Source organism: Bicyclus anynana, chromosome 8 (assembly GCF_947172395.1).
Source record: "Bicyclus anynana chromosome 8, ilBicAnyn1.1, whole genome shotgun sequence".
NCBI classification, from domain to species: Eukaryota; Metazoa; Arthropoda; class Insecta; order Lepidoptera; family Nymphalidae; genus Bicyclus; species Bicyclus anynana.
In genome coordinates this window covers 1,203,773-1,223,230 of record NC_069090.1, presented here as the reverse complement: position 1 = coordinate 1,223,230, position 19,458 = coordinate 1,203,773, and the positions used below count along the sequence as shown (strand labels likewise).

The 19,458-nt window shown below is 34.9% G+C and overlaps 2 protein-coding genes across 3 annotated transcripts; both read left to right on the top strand.

Moving 5' to 3' along the window:
* Positions 1-839: 839 nt before the first annotated feature.
* Positions 840-14,016, top strand: LOC112050364 (putative leucine-rich repeat-containing protein DDB_G0290503). 2 transcript variants are annotated; one of them, XM_024088617.2, is made up of 15 exons: positions 840-922; positions 1,477-1,545; positions 2,554-2,658; positions 2,990-3,115; positions 5,632-5,703; positions 7,045-7,113; positions 7,557-7,607; positions 8,545-8,628; positions 10,264-10,422; positions 10,778-11,218; positions 11,334-11,549; positions 11,640-11,945; positions 12,040-12,105; positions 12,843-12,902; positions 13,052-14,015. In XM_024088617.2, exons 1-15 carry the CDS (start codon positions 908-910, stop codon positions 13,178-13,180), a joined length of 1,968 nt encoding a protein of 655 aa, XP_023944385.1. In that variant the 5' UTR covers positions 840-907; the 3' UTR covers positions 13,181-14,015. The 2 variants fall into 2 exon arrangements, with proteins under 2 accessions (XP_023944385.1, XP_052739112.1); XM_052883152.1 differs by lacking the exon at positions 7,045-7,113 and having other exon boundaries at positions 13,052-14,016.
* Positions 14,017-15,255: 1,239 nt separating this feature from the next.
* Positions 15,256-18,856, top strand: LOC112050371 (dentin sialophosphoprotein-like). The gene is made up of 6 exons (XM_024088624.2): positions 15,256-15,335; positions 15,723-15,773; positions 16,600-16,881; positions 17,021-17,467; positions 17,563-18,090; positions 18,722-18,856. Exons 1-6 carry the CDS (start codon positions 15,318-15,320, stop codon positions 18,842-18,844), a joined length of 1,449 nt encoding a protein of 482 aa, XP_023944392.2. The 5' UTR covers positions 15,256-15,317; the 3' UTR covers positions 18,845-18,856.
* The last annotated feature ends 602 nt before the right edge of the window (positions 18,857-19,458 follow it).

Sequence of the window (19,458 nt, the reverse complement as noted above, 5' to 3'; positions counted from 1 at the left end):
CGAATGGTGAAAGAATTTTTAAAATCGGTCCAGTAGTTTTTGAGCCTATTATATCAAACAAACAAACATACAAACAAAGTTTTCCTCTTTATAATATTAGTATAGAAAATAAATATACCACTCCCATGATATGCGGGCGACGGGAGAAAAGACTGCGCGAGTGTGAAATCGTGCATGCGAGGAAGTCACGTGCATCAGTCGTGGGTTTTCATTCATCGCGCCTCCTCCCAACCCGCGCGGAAGTGTTACGAACGAAGTTGCCAAACTATAGCCACATCACTTTTATAGAGACTTTGGAGATAAGTATTTTTTCGGGCCGTGATAGCCCAGTGGATATCACGGAGGGTGTGGGTTCAAATCCGGGGCATGCACCTTCAACTTTACAGTTGTGTGCATTTAAAAAAAAATATCACGTGTCTCAAACGATGAAGGAAACACATTCTGAGGAAACCTGAGACCATACCAGAGAATTTACTTAATTCTCTGCGTGTGTGAAGTCTGCCAATCCGCGGGCCAGCGTGGTGGACTATTGGCCTAACCCCTCTCATTCTGAGAGGAAACTCGAGATCAACAGTGAGCTGAATATAGGTTGATAATGAATTCTTTCGGGTATTAACCAATGTATACTCCACTGGACCACTGGAGTCCTTATGGTAAGAAGCTTATACAATCTAGAAGTACCCAGCTCTTGTTTATCTACCATTCATTTATCTATAGTTTGGTAATAGGCACGGAATTATTTAATAGAGGCAATTGAAGATAAAAATAGAAGAGATAAAATATTAATTAGAAAATTGTATATAAATATTATCTAATATTTCTCAATCATTACTACTCAATAGTAATAGCTTAGAGCTAGAATTATAGGAGCATCCTAGTTTAGTTGTATTGTGATCGTGTTGTGAAAATGTACTATACTCAGGTATGTAATAGTTATTAATAATAATTAATTAATTAATAATTTATTGACATTTCATATCAATAGTTGACGAAGTAATAATTATATTTTATGGGACAAGGGAATTAACCAACCAATATGGTTAAAAAATAATATTCGCCATGTTTTTTTTTAAATGTTAATAATCATGGTAATCAATAGGGTTGATGACAGATTTTTAAATAGATCAGGAGTATGCTAATAGTAAAGCAATTTTCTAAAAGTAACAGGTTATCTGCGATCATTACTTTCGGAGCTACAGGGTTTTATAGGGTCGTGTATACAAATAATAAGAAGAAAAAAAAGAATAGAAAAGAAGTAGTATACAAAAGGCGGCCTTATCGCTACATATTAACCTATATCATATAAAAAGCGAAAGGTCACTCATCACGAAATATCGAAAACCGCTTAACGTACAAAGATGTAATTTGGTAGGGAGGTAGTTTATAGTTAGTAGACGTTCCTTTGTATGTTGTGTCATTCTGTTTCTACGTTGTGTACGTTTTATGAATACCGAATGTTATTCTATTTCCTTACAGATAATCCTACTGCTGTTTGCTCTACAGTCACTGGTATCAATCGCAGCGTACACTTTGGTTCAAGTACAGGTAATGCTATCATTTTCCATGTATCATCATTATCATTATTATCAGCCGATAGACGCCCACTGCTGGACATGGACTTCCAAACAAAACGGTCTCGAGACACCAGCATCCAGCGGCTCCCTGTAATCCACTAGATGTCCTATCGGTCCACCTTGTCATCATCATCATATCAGCCGATGGACATCCACTGTAGAACATAGACCTTTTGTAAGGACTTCCAAACATCACGATACTGAGCCATCTGCATCCAGCGAATCCCTGCGTCTCGCTAGATGTCGTCAGTCCACCTGGTGGGGGGTCGACCAACAGTTAGTTCTTCTGTGGATCTCCTCGTTTCTGATTCGATCACGCAGAGATACTCCTAGCATAGCTCGTTCCATCGCCCGCTGTGTAATTAGTTTTCTTATGAGGCCCATCGTTAGCGAGCATAGGTAATCATTGGCAATACGCACTGTCAGTCCACCTTGTGGACAATAACAAAATAACTGGATTGGTCCAGTTAGTCTAGGTACAATATCCAGGTGAGCTTCGAGCTTTTTTTTCCTCCGGGGTTGCTATGTTGCTGGTGCTAAACCCGCGCTTGGGAGAACCATCCATTGGTCCCGGACATTTTTCTGTTTTTGACTTATCATCCGCTAATAGTGATATCGTTACACAATCAAACATTATCGCCAGCCAATACGTAGCAGCGTGGTGGGTATATGTTCCATATTCCATTCCACCCTTCTTGTAAAGAGAGCGGCCTGGCCTGGCTGTTAAAATAGGCCCTTAGTCATGAGCCTGTTCATGAAACGCGTTTGAACCAAAGGACGCGCGCAGCCGTATGTTGTGCATTTTGCGCTTGTCTGGCATAACCAGCCCCTGTAGCCAAGTTTCACGTCGATTCTCTTTCTACGATCGCAAACGCTTCGACAACTAAATAAATGTATGGGAATGACATTTGCTATCGACAGGTCACGTGATAAAAATCTGTGATTCCCAATGCTTCTATTCAATGTGTTGTTATTACAGGACAACACAAAGCAGAAACTACAGGAGAGTCTTACAGAGGTGGCCGAGACAAAGCGTCCATTTACCAATGGTCATGGATATCAATTCGATAACAGAGAACTGATTGTAAGTATCAGCATACTAATCCACCACCACCATTAAAACCAGAAAGAAAGAAAGAAAGAAGAAATAATAGAATAGAATAGAAAACGCTTTTGTAGACTTTTTAAGTGATATTATAAACGTAAACGTAAACGTTTTTAATCCAATATAACAAAAGAGAGGTAGAGATATTTTCGTAAATATCACTTTTTGTAATAGTATGAAACATAAAGCGATATGTAGCTAAAATTATCTCGTTAGGCATATCCTGGAGATTGCTATACGATTTGAAAACTTATTATCCCAGTATGTAAATAACAATCCAACCTTTTTGAATGTATTTTCTATCACACAGGAACACCAAAAATCAACAGGTGATGAAATGAAAGCAGAAAACACCGACACTGATGTAGGTGGTGACGAACGTGATAATTTTGCTGACAACGCGCGTGACGAAACAAACCGACATAATGATAATGAGGTAAGTGTATTGATAAGTGGTAGACACTACCTAATCATACAGGTTACACGTTGTGATAATTTTATTACACCACTAGCGAACACCCGCGACTTCGTCCGTGTGGAAATCAATGTTAACTTTCAACGTCTATTTCACCACTTTAAGGGTTGAATTTTAAAAATTCTTGAATCACATAATATTTCGAATTTTTTTATGATTTATGAAAAAACTTTTAAAACTTTAAGTCTAAAAATGAAGGACTTTCTATACAAACTTTCAACCCCTATTTCACCTCTTTCTATTTTTATTTCAGGGTCAAAAAGCCTTAATTTTGCTCCAAGATCCTATTTATCATTGTACCAAAATTCATCTTGATCGATTTAGCCGTGAAAAGGTAACAGACAGACAGACAGATGTACTTTCGCATTTATAATATTAGCATAGATTTAAAAAATACCGTTGTTTAAAAAATTAACTGAAGGTTAACCTTGTCTTCAGTGCCGGATTAAGGAATTTTGATTAAGCAATTACTCCTGTTGGCCTATTTCTACATTAGACTTAAGTCACAGTAGATATATTACAAGCAGTATAATAACTCGGCCATATTTTTGAAATAAATACCTACAGCCGCGCGCTCCGTAAACATGTGATAGGGCTGCCTGCCTCCAGCATTTTAATTACATTTGCCAACTTTGTGTTTCCATTTAGTTATGTGATTGTAAATATACTTTTTTTTAAATAAACAAATAAAATACTTTGTAAATTGTAGTAAAATAGGAAGTGATCAATAAAATGCGTGTTGTTTTTTGATTGGTAGATTTAAATAAGGCTGATACTAATCAATGATCTTGAAGGACCTTCATATATTTATTTTGGTGATGCCATCTATCTATTACCACCACTCTAGGTGACCAAATAATAAAAAATCGGTCAAGTGCGTGTCGGGCCACGCGCAGTGTAGGGTTCCGTAGATTATGTTAGCACTTTAACCCCTTATGTAATGTACAAAAATACCGATAACGATACCCCCACACTATAGAATAGACGATAAAAAATTGACCCTGACTTGGCATGTAGGGAAGGAACTACAAAAAACAAATTGAGATTGACCGGGTTCGCTAGTAGTTTAATAAAAAAAGCTGGATAGGTATATTGATATCAGCTGGCTCTTTACTTTTTTTATTCAAATACATTAAAGTATGAGCAACACAATAATGTTGTTAAATTCAAACAACTTCTTTACGTAACTTCTTTATTACCTTAAAATACAGGTATACAAAACATACATGTCATAAGATTTAAATCTATGTATTACATAATAATCAAAGAAAACAACCTAAATGAAGAAGTTAATAAATAATTATTTAATAATATTATATTAACGTTTACGTCATTTACCTATTTACACAATTTTATCATTTAAGCATTTATTTATATATATATTTATTAAATTATGCCTTTAGAATACAAAATATTAATCAAACTTTATAAAAATAATAGCTTTTTTCCTAGTCGTCATAATTAAAAAATCCAATACACTGCGTTCGTCACCGCGGCACAGTCGCAACGGTCTTCACCCCACGATCACCCCACGTACGAGCTGCGTAGGTATAGCTCGCGTTTCGACCTTTAGTATGAAGTCCAACTACTGCTTGTAATATATCTACTGTGCTTAAGTGAACTGTCAAAGAATGAATGAAAAAAAAGTGTGTATTTTGAAATTGCTTAAACTTTCGTGTGCTTTCTTTTTCTTGGTCGTGTCTGGTGCCCCTCTTAACTTAGGCTAATCCAGGACTGCTTATCTTCAAATAACCAATAGTCAATAGTCTCATATTTCAATGGGATTATGCAGCGTTTTCAATGAAAAATCTCAGGTGGTTTGATTTTTCTGAGACTTCTAAAATATTATTGTCTTCACTAAAATGACACTAAAACTTGACGAATAAACCCATCGATCTCCTTTACCTTCCTGTTTTTTAGAAACGTGTATAGTCTATTCTAAGATTGTAGTTAGATACATAGTAATACCTTGTTATATCTACTGTGGTAATACAAATATAATTTTATTTTAATTTGGAGATAATAATATAGCCTCCTCAGTTCCACTGCAGTGAGCCGTGGTAGCCGTAGCGCATGACACTGAAAACATCTCTTCTTTTCCGTGATTTTAGATTTAATTTTACATAGATAGTTATCAACCCATATTCGGCTCACTGCTGAGCTCGAGTCTCCTCTCAGAACGAGAAGGCTTAGGCCAATAGTCCACAACGCTGGCCCAATGCGGATTGGCAGACTTCACACACGCATAGAATAAAAATTCTCTGGTATGCAGGTTTCCTCACGATGTTTTCCTTCACCGTTGGAATACGTGATTTTTATGCACACAACTGAATAGTTGGAGGTGCATGCCCTGGATCGGATTCAAACCCACACCCTCCAGAATCGGAGGCAGAGGTCATATCCACAAGGCTATCACGGCTCTTTTTATAATAATATTTTTTATAGCTTAGATTTACTTTGACGAAAAATTATTACAGGAATTAGCGGTAACTGCTCGTCCGTTTACCAACGGACACGGATACGAATTTGCTGATTGGGATCCAATTGACGTAAGTTTTTGCTAGCAAACAAATAAATTAATTTAATATACTAATAATAAAACTGTGGCAGGTTCAATTCTGTACATATATTTTATTTTACCATTATATCAAAATTCATCTTGATCGATTTAGCCGTGAAAATGTAACAGACAGACAGACAGATGTACTTTCTCTTTTTGTACGAAATATATTTTAAAAAAAGATTGAAGATATTTTAAAAAAATTATTTATATAAATTATATGTATATGGATTTTGAAAAGGTAACCAAGCGGGAATCGACCTGTATAGACTCTTCGCCGCTGCTCGATACTGAAGCCAAAATATGTTTTTTAGTTTATAGTCTGTCTGTTCGAATTTTATTGAGCGGGCATCACGCTGAAACTACTGAATGAATTTAAATAAAACTTGGCACGATGTGAAACCTTATTGACTAGGTAGACTATGGTATTTTTATAGGATACTTTTAGTCGCAAAAAATCAGAAGGAGGGAACAGGGAATGAAAGTTTGTATAGAAAGTCCTATATCTATCAAGTTACATTTGTCAAAATTGGTATTTGTAGGAGTACTTCTTACTAGAGAAGTACTAAAAAAATATCATTCAAGATGTTAAAAAGTTGAAGTTGCATCTTCCGGACCGAATTCGAACCTACGCCCTCTGAATGGAAGGCAGATACACCACTGGGCTATCACGTAACTTTATTGTCCGGGGAAAACCAACTAATTCTACTATATTCTACGTCTTTACCGGTATCCTCGGGAAATGTTCATTCCATAATGTTCACTTACGATTCTTATTGAAATTTCACAAATTAACGCCTACTTCTATTCAATGTTGTTTTGTATTTTAAGTTGTTTTTTATCTTTTTTTATACAGGTAGTATAAAAAAAGATAAAAAACAACCCGTTTAGTAGAGCAAACAAAACAAAATTAAAAAATAATAATTACCTAATGCGGACGCCTGCGATTCTGTCCACGTGGAATTCAGTTTATCACAAAATACCGTGGGAACCATTTGACTCGGGATGATAAGCCTATATGTTAATCCAGGATATTATCTATCTTCGTTTCAAAGTTCAACCAAATCGGTTCAATAGTTGCGGCGTTAAAGGATAACAAACATCCAAACACATATCCATAAAAACATCCATACAAACTTTTGTGATTATAATATTATTTCGTGATAATATAATTTCGTGATTATAATAGTAGGATTTAATTCGGATTTAGATCATTACCGTTTCACTGGGAGTTTGCAGAGTTTTGTTTTGAGTTTGTTTGTTTGAGGACATTGCAATTGATTTTTATTATGAAAATCATATGGGATTGTTATATAAAAAAATGTTTCAGGTCAAGGGACTGAGAAATAAGTTGTTAAATAAAATGAAAGAAATGTATCCAAGTATTAAGAGGAACAATGTAAGTATCTACTAAAATAAAACAATATACTAACTCGATGAAGAGAGTCGAGCAGTATAATGTTCATTCTAACAGAGTTTTCTTGGAAATATACTTAACTACTACAGCATAATTCTATTGGTTGTACTTGAGATAGCAGAGAAAGTGAAATTCTGTTTTTTACAAATCCCACGGGAAACATGTATTTTTTTGGGATAAAAAGTAGTCTATATTATGTTGTACTATAACCTCCTCTATCTTCCAGTGAAAGTCCTATAAAAAGCAGTTCAGTTATTCCCGAGATTAGCCCAGACAAACAGAAAGACAGACTGTCAAAAATTTTAAAAAAAGCTGGATTATATTTTAGTATCATGTAAACAGTTATAAGCACTTGACAGTTATTTTGAAATCACAGACATACATTTCAATTTTATTTACTTGTATTGATTGTATTAATGTTACAGGTTCAACCAACGGACAAAATTCGTCGGAAAAGACAACTAGTAAACTATCAGGTAAAGCCTACCTATACGTATGCGTTTATGTTTGCAATTATCTCGATGCGTTACGCGTTCTATCAATTATAAACTGTTTAAAAAACAAATTAATTCGTATTCTAAATCATTTAATTCAATAAATATTATAAATCATTTAATTTAGTTAAGCACTTTTGAAACGAAACCCATCTCTACCACTGGTTCGTAACGCAGGTTCTACTGAGAAGAGCCGAAATTAACTATTAGGTATTTAGTTATGACATCGGCGTACACTAAATAATTTAAAACTATAAATGTCAAACAAATATAAATTAAAAAATAGTGGTCCCAAATGAGAACCCTGTGGAACACCAGACGGGATTTCACAGAAATCAGAACGAGTGCCACCAACTACTACGACCTGTGAGCGGTTAGACAAGTAAGATTTAATCCACCTCAATCCTATCGAACCAAATCATCAATACCTAATAATATCTAGTAAAAAAGTAAACTTAATAAAACCCAAGTGGCAAGTACTACGTACGTACTACGTACTGCTTTAAAATTTTGCATTTCACAATATCGAAAGGAATTATATTCCATTCACCCGCGTGGTTCTCGTACCCGCCTATAGCCTTCCTCAATAAATGGGTTATCTAACACTGTAAGAATTTTTCAAATCGGAACTACCCCTGTAGCCAAATGACACATAGGATTCTCTTTCTACAATCGCAAACGCTTCGAAATCTAGAAAAATGTATGTGAATGACAGATCTTGATCAAGTAACCTGTCGATAGCAAATGTAATTCCCATACATTTTTCTAGTTTTCGAAGCGTTTGCGATTGTAGAAAAAAAATCGACGTGCCACTTAGCTACAGGGGCAGTAGTTCCTGAGATTAGCGCGTTCAATCAAACAAACAAACAAAGTCTTTAGTTTTATAATATTAATATAGATAAGAAATTATTTGTTCCAGAACATACCTGATGGATTGGCTCAGCACAACTTGGACCCGCAAGTTATACCGGACCACGTCAACAGAATGTTAGTCAGTAGACCAGTAAGTGAAGAAACTACTAAGTATAGCCATATAGATAAAGTATAATTAAATAAGTATAAGAACTGTGAAAATTAAATTAAGGACAATGTACCTACCTACTCGATTCCCACCTACTTAAATAAGAAAAATAAAAATGAAACCTAAGACCCGATTTTCATTAAGTACATAAATTACTATAACTTATAAGGTACTTATTTAAGACTTATATACTTATCTTATAAGGTACTTAATGTTAATATACTAATATAATACTTATATACTTTTAAGGTACTTATTTATTTAAGACTAGTAAAATATTAGACAAATAAAACTAAAAGTTATATTATATCATACAACAATGTTTTTTAAGTATAATATTTGCCACGTCTTTCAACCTGGACTTATAGATATCCTATAGGTTAATCATATAGGTTAACGAGGCAGCCAGCTTCATTATAGGCAGGTGTATTTTTTTGGCATATTTTCACAAATCCCGCGGGAACCATGGATTTTTCCGGGATCAAAAGTATGCGTTAATCCAGAGTAAAAACTATTTTCATCAAAATTTTTGTCCAAATCGCTTTAGTTACTGCAGCACAACAGAGGAATACACACACACACACACACACACACCGACCCGACTTACCGGGGCAGACCATCAAGCCCTGATGATACGTAAATGTATTTTTCCGAAACCTCTGAGGAAAAAAAAAAAAAAAAAAAGACACACATACTTACACACAAACTTTCCCTCCAATTAGTAGGAAAAAGCTGTTTTGGGAGTGGCTACGACTATAGCTCAGCGGAGACTATATGAATCCTTTACCACTGAGGCTTTAAATATATTGGGAGTTATAAGAATATTTCTTTATTATGCACACAGATTATTCCCGATTATTCCCTTTCCTTAGTAGATACACCTTTCGTTAGTAGGTATTGCGACAACTCTAGTTCTTTTCAGCCAGTACAACCGCCGTGCTTTACTCAAATAACCATTTCTGTGTTCCGACCTGGAGCCTTATATAGCGATTTTATAATGTTTCGACACTTCGTACCCTGAGGACCATTAAGCATAACGCAGGATTGTTTTGTATAGTGATGTCATTTACTGAATTGGTGCCACTTAATGGGGTACCATTACGTCTACCACTCAATAAGATACACAGATATCATGATGGTTTTGTGAAAGGTTGTGTTTAAACCCCATGAGCATGGCCCCAAGAGCATGTTTGCCGTTGAAATTACAGGCGCATACGTCTTTGGTCGATGGACATAGGGACTTTGTAGGACCTGTTTCTTTATTTATAGTCGATAGTTTTACATGTCAGAATCAGAAGTTAATTTTATTTAATTTAAATCTTTTTTTTTATTCTTTTTTAAAGAGCTTAGTCACTAAAGTGACTATGTAGCTCTCCTAATTATACTTAAGCTAAAACGTAAAAGTAAAACTATCTTAAGACTAATTAATATTACCTACGTTTATCCAAATTATATTACTATTATGTACAAAAAATTTGCGTTTTTGCTGACAGGACGTTGTTTGATAAAATGCACAAAAAAAAACCAACAACGGTTTTTATTTTCCTCTCCTTTCGTTTTAAGACGGCAAAATGTATTATTAACAAAAATTTATATTGCTATTTAATTTCCTTTCAGTCCATTGACAACTCTATGAGAGCGAACGGTCCTTTGAGGGATGAATACGGAAATGTTTTGTATGAGAACATGAACCCTGTATATTCCGGGGGCAGACAATTTGCCAATGTACCTAGAGGATATGGGAACTTGAGAAGCGATCAAGGTTATGTATGGAATGTAAGTAGACAGTAGACACATTGTACGAAAACGATCACTATTAAGAGATATTGATTACGGTTCATACACTGTAGCATGGTGTGGGTGACAGTTGCCTGTGTGATGTTCATAATACGTACTATTATCGTTATTCGCGGCAAACTTTCAAGAGTGAAACCAATTGTCACCCGCACCATGCTACAGCGCACGAACTGTAGTGAGTCAGCACGAAGCTTGAATTCCGAAACCCCCTGATCTAATGCCACATAGACCGATCACTATTATACCAACATGGCAGTTATTATGATATATTTTATGGAATAAAATAGGGGATTTATTTCTTTAATAATTGATTAGGACATTTACATGTTTTCAGCAAATAAATAACATACAAAATGAACCGTTACAAAACCAATATATCAGCCAAGCTGTGCAGCAAAGACCACTTGAAAGCTCACCACTAAATTGTAATCCGTATAAGCAAATACAATTGACTACTCCTGACAATGAATTGAAAAACATTAAACAAACACCTATAGATAGAAATGATGACAGAAATATGGAGAAGCTACTAAATTCTGAACTAACCAATAAGGTAAACAATGAAAGTTTCACTCAGGTGGTTGATAAACAAATAGTAACTAATAATAGCGAAGTAATCAAAAATGTTTACAAAGAAGAGATGATGAATAACGTCAACCAAATAAGTAAAAGAATTAACTCTATCAAAGACAAAGTAAAGGATAAGTTTGGTAATATAAATGGAATTTTGAATTCAACAGCGGTAAAGAAACTACTTGTGAGTGACAAGAATGTGGTAAGTCATATTGCTGATATTATGAAAACTAATAAAAAGACCAGACTTATGATCATAGTTTGTTTAATAAGCTTTTAAATCTCTAAAGTATGAACATTCCAAAAAAATATTTCAGGATATTGCGGACAAACAACTCGAAGATTACACTCAACCGAATTCTGACAAACTCACAGATGATAAGTTAGATGCCGAACCAAGTGACGCCATTATTGATGTAGACGATGCTAATATTAATGGTACTCGTAATATTACTGATAAGGGAGCAATTACAAATGTTATTGAAAATAATGAAGAAATAGAAAAACCAGAGCAAAGTATATGTAACTTAAATGTAAGTAAAATCTGTTTTAAGTTTGACTAGCTACACAATTGATGTAAATATGTTATGTTTTAATTATTTTTTACTGATGTTTTATGACAGAATAATGAAGCAGAACCTTTTGTTAACAACAATCAGACGGCTGAAGATAATATTTCTGTAAAAACCGAAGCACAAACCACAGAAATCAATGATTCAAGAAATTCTACTCCTAACGAAACAATAAATAATGAACAAGAGACATTAGAACTTGATCCTATAGAAAGTATACTTCCGAATGAGACTTCATCAACAGATATAAAACAAGATACATTAACAGAAGTAGTTAAAGAGACTGACATAAAAACCTCTGATATTAAAGTTTTAAACGAAGCAAATATTGAAGTAGAAGAAAATAGCAATGATCACGTAAGTAAATCCACCAAATTAATATCTAATTTTATATTATTTGGCTAAAATGTACATAATAACAATATATACAACAATAATCTTTTTATTTTAGAATAATCACGATGATATAAAACAAGAAAAATCTACGGATCTCAATTTTGAAGAATTGTTTGATAAGGTAAGTTTAAGTAGGAATATGAAAATTTAAATACACTAAGCATTTTTAATAAAATTTAATGCCAAGTTATTTGATATGATCCTTCGAGAAGGAACTTTGAAGTTTTGAGCTTTTATATTTTCCAAGAAACTGTCAGTGAAATTGAAAATAGAAATGGTCTACTGTGGAAGTCGGTAGTACATAGGAGAGCAAGTTAAGCCGTCGGTCATTATTACTCGTAACTTTAACATCAGATAGTCACCAGGGATGTGATTCCGCTATTATACACTCGTTGATGAATCTTTCGCCAATAACACGTCTTATTCTGATGTTTATAGAATGTCAAAATTAAAATGCCACTAACAACGAAGTTGTCACAAAAGCGAACGATGTCACAGCGCTGTTACTTTACAGAATGCAGAGGCAGATCATCTTTACGGAATTAAAACATTATTACTCTAAATCCGCCAACCGTTATTGATTGGCTCTGAGCTCAAAAACATAAGGGATTACAGAAGTAAGAGTTTGAAGTTAGACGGAATCCCTCTTTATGATCAGGAGGGTAACCTTCTTGGTCCTTATACTTTGTAGGCCATTCGTATAATGATGAATTAATTAATCTTATTTATAACCATCATCATCATGATTATCATTCCATATTTGACTCCCTGCTGAGCACGAGTCTCCTCTCAGATTGAGAGGGTTAGGCCAATAGTACTTACTCGTATAATGATGAATTAATTCTTTATCATTTGCAGGAAGAATTTTGGGATTGGCTTTCTAAATGGACGACGGCGTATATGGAGATATTAAATGAGGTAAATATTGCAGCAAATATAAACGTTTTTTTTGTTTTCGACAATATCACAATAGCAATTTCCAATAATATACTCATATAACTTAACAAAATACTTTCCGTATTTCCTCTTCTAAGATAAAACAATTAATTATTACATTTTTATTGCAGAATATTAAAACAATCGTTAAAGGAGAAGTCACTAAGCAACTGGTAGAAATCAAGTCGAAAACGTCAATAGACGGGGATCTTCAAACTATGATCGACAAAAAAGAAGACTTATCAATCAAAAAGAAATAAAATACTCTCTCTGATTAATTTTATAAGTGTATTATATATTTTAATGTTATTTTACAGGCACCACAATACATTTTTACATTGTGATTGCGTCCGATTAATGAATGGGCGTAATTTTTCGTAACTTGTAACGTGACAAGGCCGCTCTACATTTTCAATTTTCATGCCAACAAAAACGTACCGCCAAACGGTCTAGCATTCCGATATGATGCCGCGAAGAAGCCGTCCTAGGGCCAATTGTACACTAACTTGTCAGATGAAAGCACAGTCAAGGGTAACATCATCAACATAACACAAAATGGTAACAACAGTTTAGCAGTTTCACGACGAGATTCTTCGCGGTTTTGCGCTATGTTTGTGCCAGGTCGCGCGTTGCCCCTCAATATTTGTCAGCTTTTCGTGAACTAGGTAATAATGAATAATCAGTACCTACCTAACGACGCAGACGCGTTTTAGAATGTGGAACAATGACAGCATTTGCCAAAAATCGCGCAACGAATTGCACCGTGGTTCGCGCCATAAATTCAATGCATGAGAATATGGAACGGCCTATACACTATACAAGTACCGTGTAATTAATGTATAGAGGTGACAAAAAAAATTTACACATTCTATTAGTGTAATTAGGTAATCAGCACTGTTTAATTGCTATGAGATGTACTACTAACTTATTATTTATTGATAGCTAAAAAATAATTATGCGTAATTTAAGTGATTAATATATGAATACCTTAAATTATTAAATTAGAAATTATATAAATTAATGTTGTAATGAGAATCTATTTATTGAAATAATAAAAACTTTATCATTTAAATGTGCATATAATTGAATGTTTTATAACTGCCTAGTTTGTCCAGTGGATAGTCTGTGGCTCAGATCACGAATTCAGTTCTCTTTCTACGATCGCTAACGCTTCGAAATCTAGAAAGAAGTATGGGAATGACAAATCTTGATCACGTGTCGATAGCAAATGTCATTGCCATACATCTTTAGTTTTCGAAGCATTAGCGATCGTATAAAGAGAATCGACATCCCACTTGACTAGGGGGGCAGATTCTGTGTCCTGTAAGAAAGCCCTGTAAAGTGTCTCTCATACATCTCGGTAAAGAAACATCGCCACATCTCATCATCACCATATTTTCTCTAATACTTTGAGAATGACGGAACAGACAGAGTCTAAAAAGGTCCTTTAGATTAAGAGCCTCTGACAACCAGACATTAATTTACAATTATTTTTCGTTTTAAAGCTAGCACTGTGCCGGAGCTCAGACAGCTAGGACAGTGGTGACTTTTGAGCGCCATAAATCGAATTTTTTACTATCATAAAATGACAAATTACCTTTGTCACCAGTCGCCAGTCTTGTCTTCGTGGTAACCTTTCAATAAACGCCGTTAAAGGTCCAACTCAACCCGTCTCTAGAGAAAGGGGATATGTTCTATATCCCTAAATATAAAAATACTTATACTTGGATAATTACGTGCTTTTTATACTTGGACAAGTATCCAGATAAAATGGAGGAGGACCCTTCGCTGCTACCTCCCAAAGTCACCACGGACCAAACTCCATTACCTATTACTAGGTACCTACTATAAGAGCCGTGGTAGCCCAGTGGATATGTACTCTGCCTCCAATTCCGGAAGGCATAGGTTCTAATCCAGTCAGGCATGCGCCTCCAACTTTTCAGTTAAGAAATTAAATATCACGTGTCTCAAACGGTGAAGGAAAAACATCGTGAGGAAACATGCATACATGAGAATTTTCTTAATTCTCTTCCTGTGTGAAGCATTGGGCGAGCGTGATGGACTATTGGCCTACCCCTCCCATTCTGAGAGGAGACTCGTGCTCAGCAGTGAGCCGAATATGAGGTGATAATCATGTCTATCACCTACTAAGTAATACAAGCAAAATTTAATTAGCTTCACATACCACTTTAACATGACTAAGTATTTGTTAACGACCTTTTAATTAGCCCGTCATTTAGTAACGGGGCAAATGATTTAGAGGAAAATGTTGATAATGCGTTAGATGATACGAAGATAAAAGATAAACTATCATTTAGTTCAGTCAGTATATAAAATGGATGGAGTCGTGTTGTTTATTTATATTTTAGTTTGTGCTGTGAAAGTAACTGTGCCAGAATGTATACGAGTACACAGGTATGTATAAATTAATAGTTAATTTATCTTGTTAATGCGGATACGGGATAACAAACCCACCGTTTTAACTGTAGGCAGAGGCGTCTCTAGCTCACACAGCGCCCGGGTGCAATCATCACCGATTGTCATATTGAAACTGGGATTTTAACATTGTTAAATAAAATATTTCTGCCATTATGTTTCTCACATTAATAGATTAATTTGCAAAAAAATAAAAATTAAAAAAAAAAAAGATTTCTACTTATTTACAATTATTTTTTATTTATTCAGTATTTAAGTCAGTCAATTTAATGTTTTCTTTTTCTTAAAAATCGTAATTTAATAGTTTTCTATGGATTGCGTAAATTATTTTTTTTAAATTATAATTGAATAATATTTTTTTTACAGATAATAATTCTACTATTGTTTGCTCTACGGACGGCTTTAGCTGAAATTGAGGTATGTACTACATTATTGTATTTAGCAACTGGCCTCTATCCTATATGTGACGGTGATTTGAAACCCACACTCACAGTAAATATTATCCACACTTAGATACAGGGCCCAATCCAGGGGAGGCATTTGCCAGACCTCCAAAAATGAGGGGCGGCAAAATGGAGTTAATCCCCAGCAGACTTATTTTATTACTTTGAACTCTCTCTCTCTCCAGTTGGCCCCTCATGACTGAGGATCGTGTCCACCTTAGAGAGTCATCTTTAGATAGACAATGCTTTGCCATCGAGTACAGTCTCTGGCCATTTGAACGGCATTATAAAACTACTAATATATTATAATAACAAATATTGTTTTCATAAATTTTTAATATTGTTTTATATAAATTATATTAACATTGCTAAAAAAAGGAAAAATAAAATGGGATAAAAAAATGTACTTTTGGAAAATGTATGAGGTGGCAAAATAATTGCTCGGAGCGGCGATATTTCTGGAACGGGCCCTGCTCCGAGATTTCTGACATATGTAAATGATGATGACCAGAACCGAAGGCTTAACTTAGGTACTCTCGGAAGTACGAGAGTTTATAGCACCAACAGCTTCCCGAATATTACTTACGCTTTTGTAGAGTGAAATGTCCTGCGTCCATCCATCTTCTTGTAAAAATTCTGTCCTTCCCTCTTGTAAAAATAATGAAACAGTACCTACATATAAATCTACATACCTATTATGAATGAATAAGTAGTAGGAATAAAAAATGAATAAGTACTAATAATAAAAAATATTTAGACGATGAGAAATTAAAAATAAAACATCTAATTCTGTGTTACAGAACTTTAAAGGGGATCACGTGTATATAAATGACTATGAAGCATCTCAATCAATGCCTGCTAAGATTAAAAGATATATAAGACAGCCAATACCTATACGAAATACTAATAATAGTGCAAAAACATCCGAAGAAAACATAGAGGATACATATCCGTCCTACGATGTGATTGAAAAATCTTTTAACAACATCCTTACTTCTATGGGATCTAAAAATGAACTTAATACTGCACCTTCAAATACCTATGGAATGAAGCTTGCCGACGATGACATCAATATTTGGAACGTAAGTAAATGACTTATTTCTAATATTTTACCCTATAAATAGTAATTATTAAGAGACCTAATTGCAAAGCAAACAAACGTTCAGGAAATAAATTATTGCTCTCGGACTAATTATTAAAATATAAATAATTTTGTTTCAGAATATTGCAGGAAGGAAACTATACATTGATCACCAAAAACAGGGCACTTCCAATTTATCAGATATAGCACCTGAAAACACTGAAAGTGTTACAAAAGATAAACAAAATACAATAGAAAATGTAGAGATCTCTAAAGAAAATATAGAAAATACGAATGACAAAGTTGAAATTGAGAGCGACAGCGAAGATGCGACATCTCCGATTTTACTAGAAGAAATTCCTACCCTCTCTTCTGAAGATAATAAAAGTGAAGAAAATGATATCGAAAATAAACAAAACGATACAATTGTAACAAACGAACCCTTAGAAAAAGCAAATGATTATGATTTAATAGAAAAATCTTTTGACAACATCGTTGCGTTAATGGGATCAAACGATGCAAAGAATGATGCAACTTCAAAAACTTATGGAATGAAACTTTCAGAAGATCACGGATATATTTGGAACGTAAGTATAAGAAATATTATATTATTATAAACTATTATTGTTCTAGGCATATGTTTTAGTTATGTATGTATGTAAAATGTGAAATATTTTTTTAGAATCTACAGAAACCTGGGGTTTATTACAATGTCGGCGAAATGGATGCAAATAAAACCATTGATTCGATGACCACAAAAGAAAATACTTCGGAACTTTCAACCACAGATAAATCGGCTGAAAACATAAATTCTACTACTAGTCCTGAAATATCTGATGAATCCGGTGTTTCTATAAGTACAGAAAATTCAACCGACGTTGCAGCAACAGAAATCATGGAAAATAATACAGAATCAACTGAAGAAACTACGACAGAAGAAGAAACAGATGTTGATGATCCAGTGACTGAAGTAAATAATACAATTGAAGAGATACCATCCGAAAACGTAACACAAGATTCGGATGAATTGTTAAATAATAGCACTGAAAAGGCAACTGATCCCAACGCTTCTGCAACAACAGAAATCACAAATAACAACGATAAAACCACAGAAACCAATATTTCAAACCCAGAATCTGAAGCAGATGGAACTAAGGATGACGATGTGTTTAAAAATATAATGCCAGAATTACTTGAAATATTAAAAAAGGTAAGTGCGGATTTCTTAAATTATTGTAAGCAGGAGCCCATATTAGCTTAACACTCATGAAATGGCAATGGCGCATAGTTTGAATACCCGATATAGGTTGAAGTCCAAATGTGCTCAAATGCGACCCGCGCCGGGAATCGCTGTTAGTCGCCCTAGTAGGTGCATTGTCTATAACTAACAAGTCGGCTGTAACTGTATGCAGGCGGCTCAAGAAACTCAGGAGCGCTCGGACTGATACATTCAGGCCAAAACACCCTTCCCGAACGGCCCTCTAAGTCGAGGTCCGAGTCTCAGAGGAGACGCCCTTAGAGAGTCGTTCCGCCCATCTACTCTGCTTCTGCCTTCGGGCCCCATCAGGCGATGCTTCTGCGCTGCGTCCCATAAGGAGCCTACGGCACTTACACAATCAGAAAAAAAAAAGGCTCAAGAACGTGACATTTGTTAGTCGGCCTATGTCCTGTGCATCCATCGGCTGTGATGATGATGGTTTTTACTTACCTAAGTGGTCAAGGTACTAACCATTATTGCCAACAAGGCAAGGTTTTCTTATAATCACTCTTTTTAAGGAACAGAGAACAGATAGACTAGGCATTAGTAGTTAGACATTTAATAACTTCGTGATTTTCAACAGTACATCAAGAAACTTGTGAAAGAGGAAGTGGCCAAGCTAAACTGCGCGAAAATAGAGACGGATAGAAACAATAGCAGCGTAAATACTGACAGCGTCCCTGAGCTACCGCAAGAAGCTTATTAAGAACATACTGATTTGTAACTCGGTTAAAAATAAAACAGTGAAGATTATGGCAGCCTAAAACACTAAGGGTAGCAGTAAGGTGAGAACTTATATTGAATACAAACTATTTTTTTATTTAAATACGCTTGTTAGCTTGTCAAAAATACATGATATATTTTGGGACTCTTTATTTTGTTAAACGAGTAAAGCCGGATTTATATTTGTCTGTCGTGTCGTGTCGTGACGCATCAGAACAGAATCGGTATCATGCATTTTATATGGCAACGTTTACACTTATGTGTTGGGACATGAAATGTCGTGATGGCTTCTGATGTGTCGCATACAAAATGTATGATACCGATTCTGTTCTGATGCGTCACAACACGACACGACACGTCAGACACATACAAATCCGGCTTAAGCGTTGAACTGACAACGCTTACATGTTAAGACTTGTTCCTTACACCGCCATATCTGCTTAAGAGCTTCGCTTAATAGGAACGAAGTTAATAGACATGGCAAATATCACCATAGTCGTACCTATTTAAAACACCAAAATTGTTTTTACCTATTTTTGTCATTTATACTTTTAAACCATCCAACTGATGTGGTATAGACCGGTACGAAATAACAAT

Bases quoted from the DNA above. Each gene is read 5' to 3' on its own strand.
- LOC112050364 (XM_024088617.2), top strand. The intron at 7,114-7,556 runs GTAAGTATCTAC...TTAATGTTACAG, and splicing joins CAAGTATTAAGAGGAACAAT to GTTCAACCAACGGACAAAAT. The intron at 11,550-11,639 runs GTAAGTAAAATC...GTTTTATGACAG, and splicing joins AAAGTATATGTAACTTAAAT to AATAATGAAGCAGAACCTTT.
- LOC112050371 (XM_024088624.2), top strand. The intron at 15,774-16,599 runs GTATGTACTACA...TCTGTGTTACAG, and splicing joins CGGCTTTAGCTGAAATTGAG to AACTTTAAAGGGGATCACGT. The intron at 17,468-17,562 runs GTAAGTATAAGA...ATATTTTTTTAG, and splicing joins ATCACGGATATATTTGGAAC to AATCTACAGAAACCTGGGGT.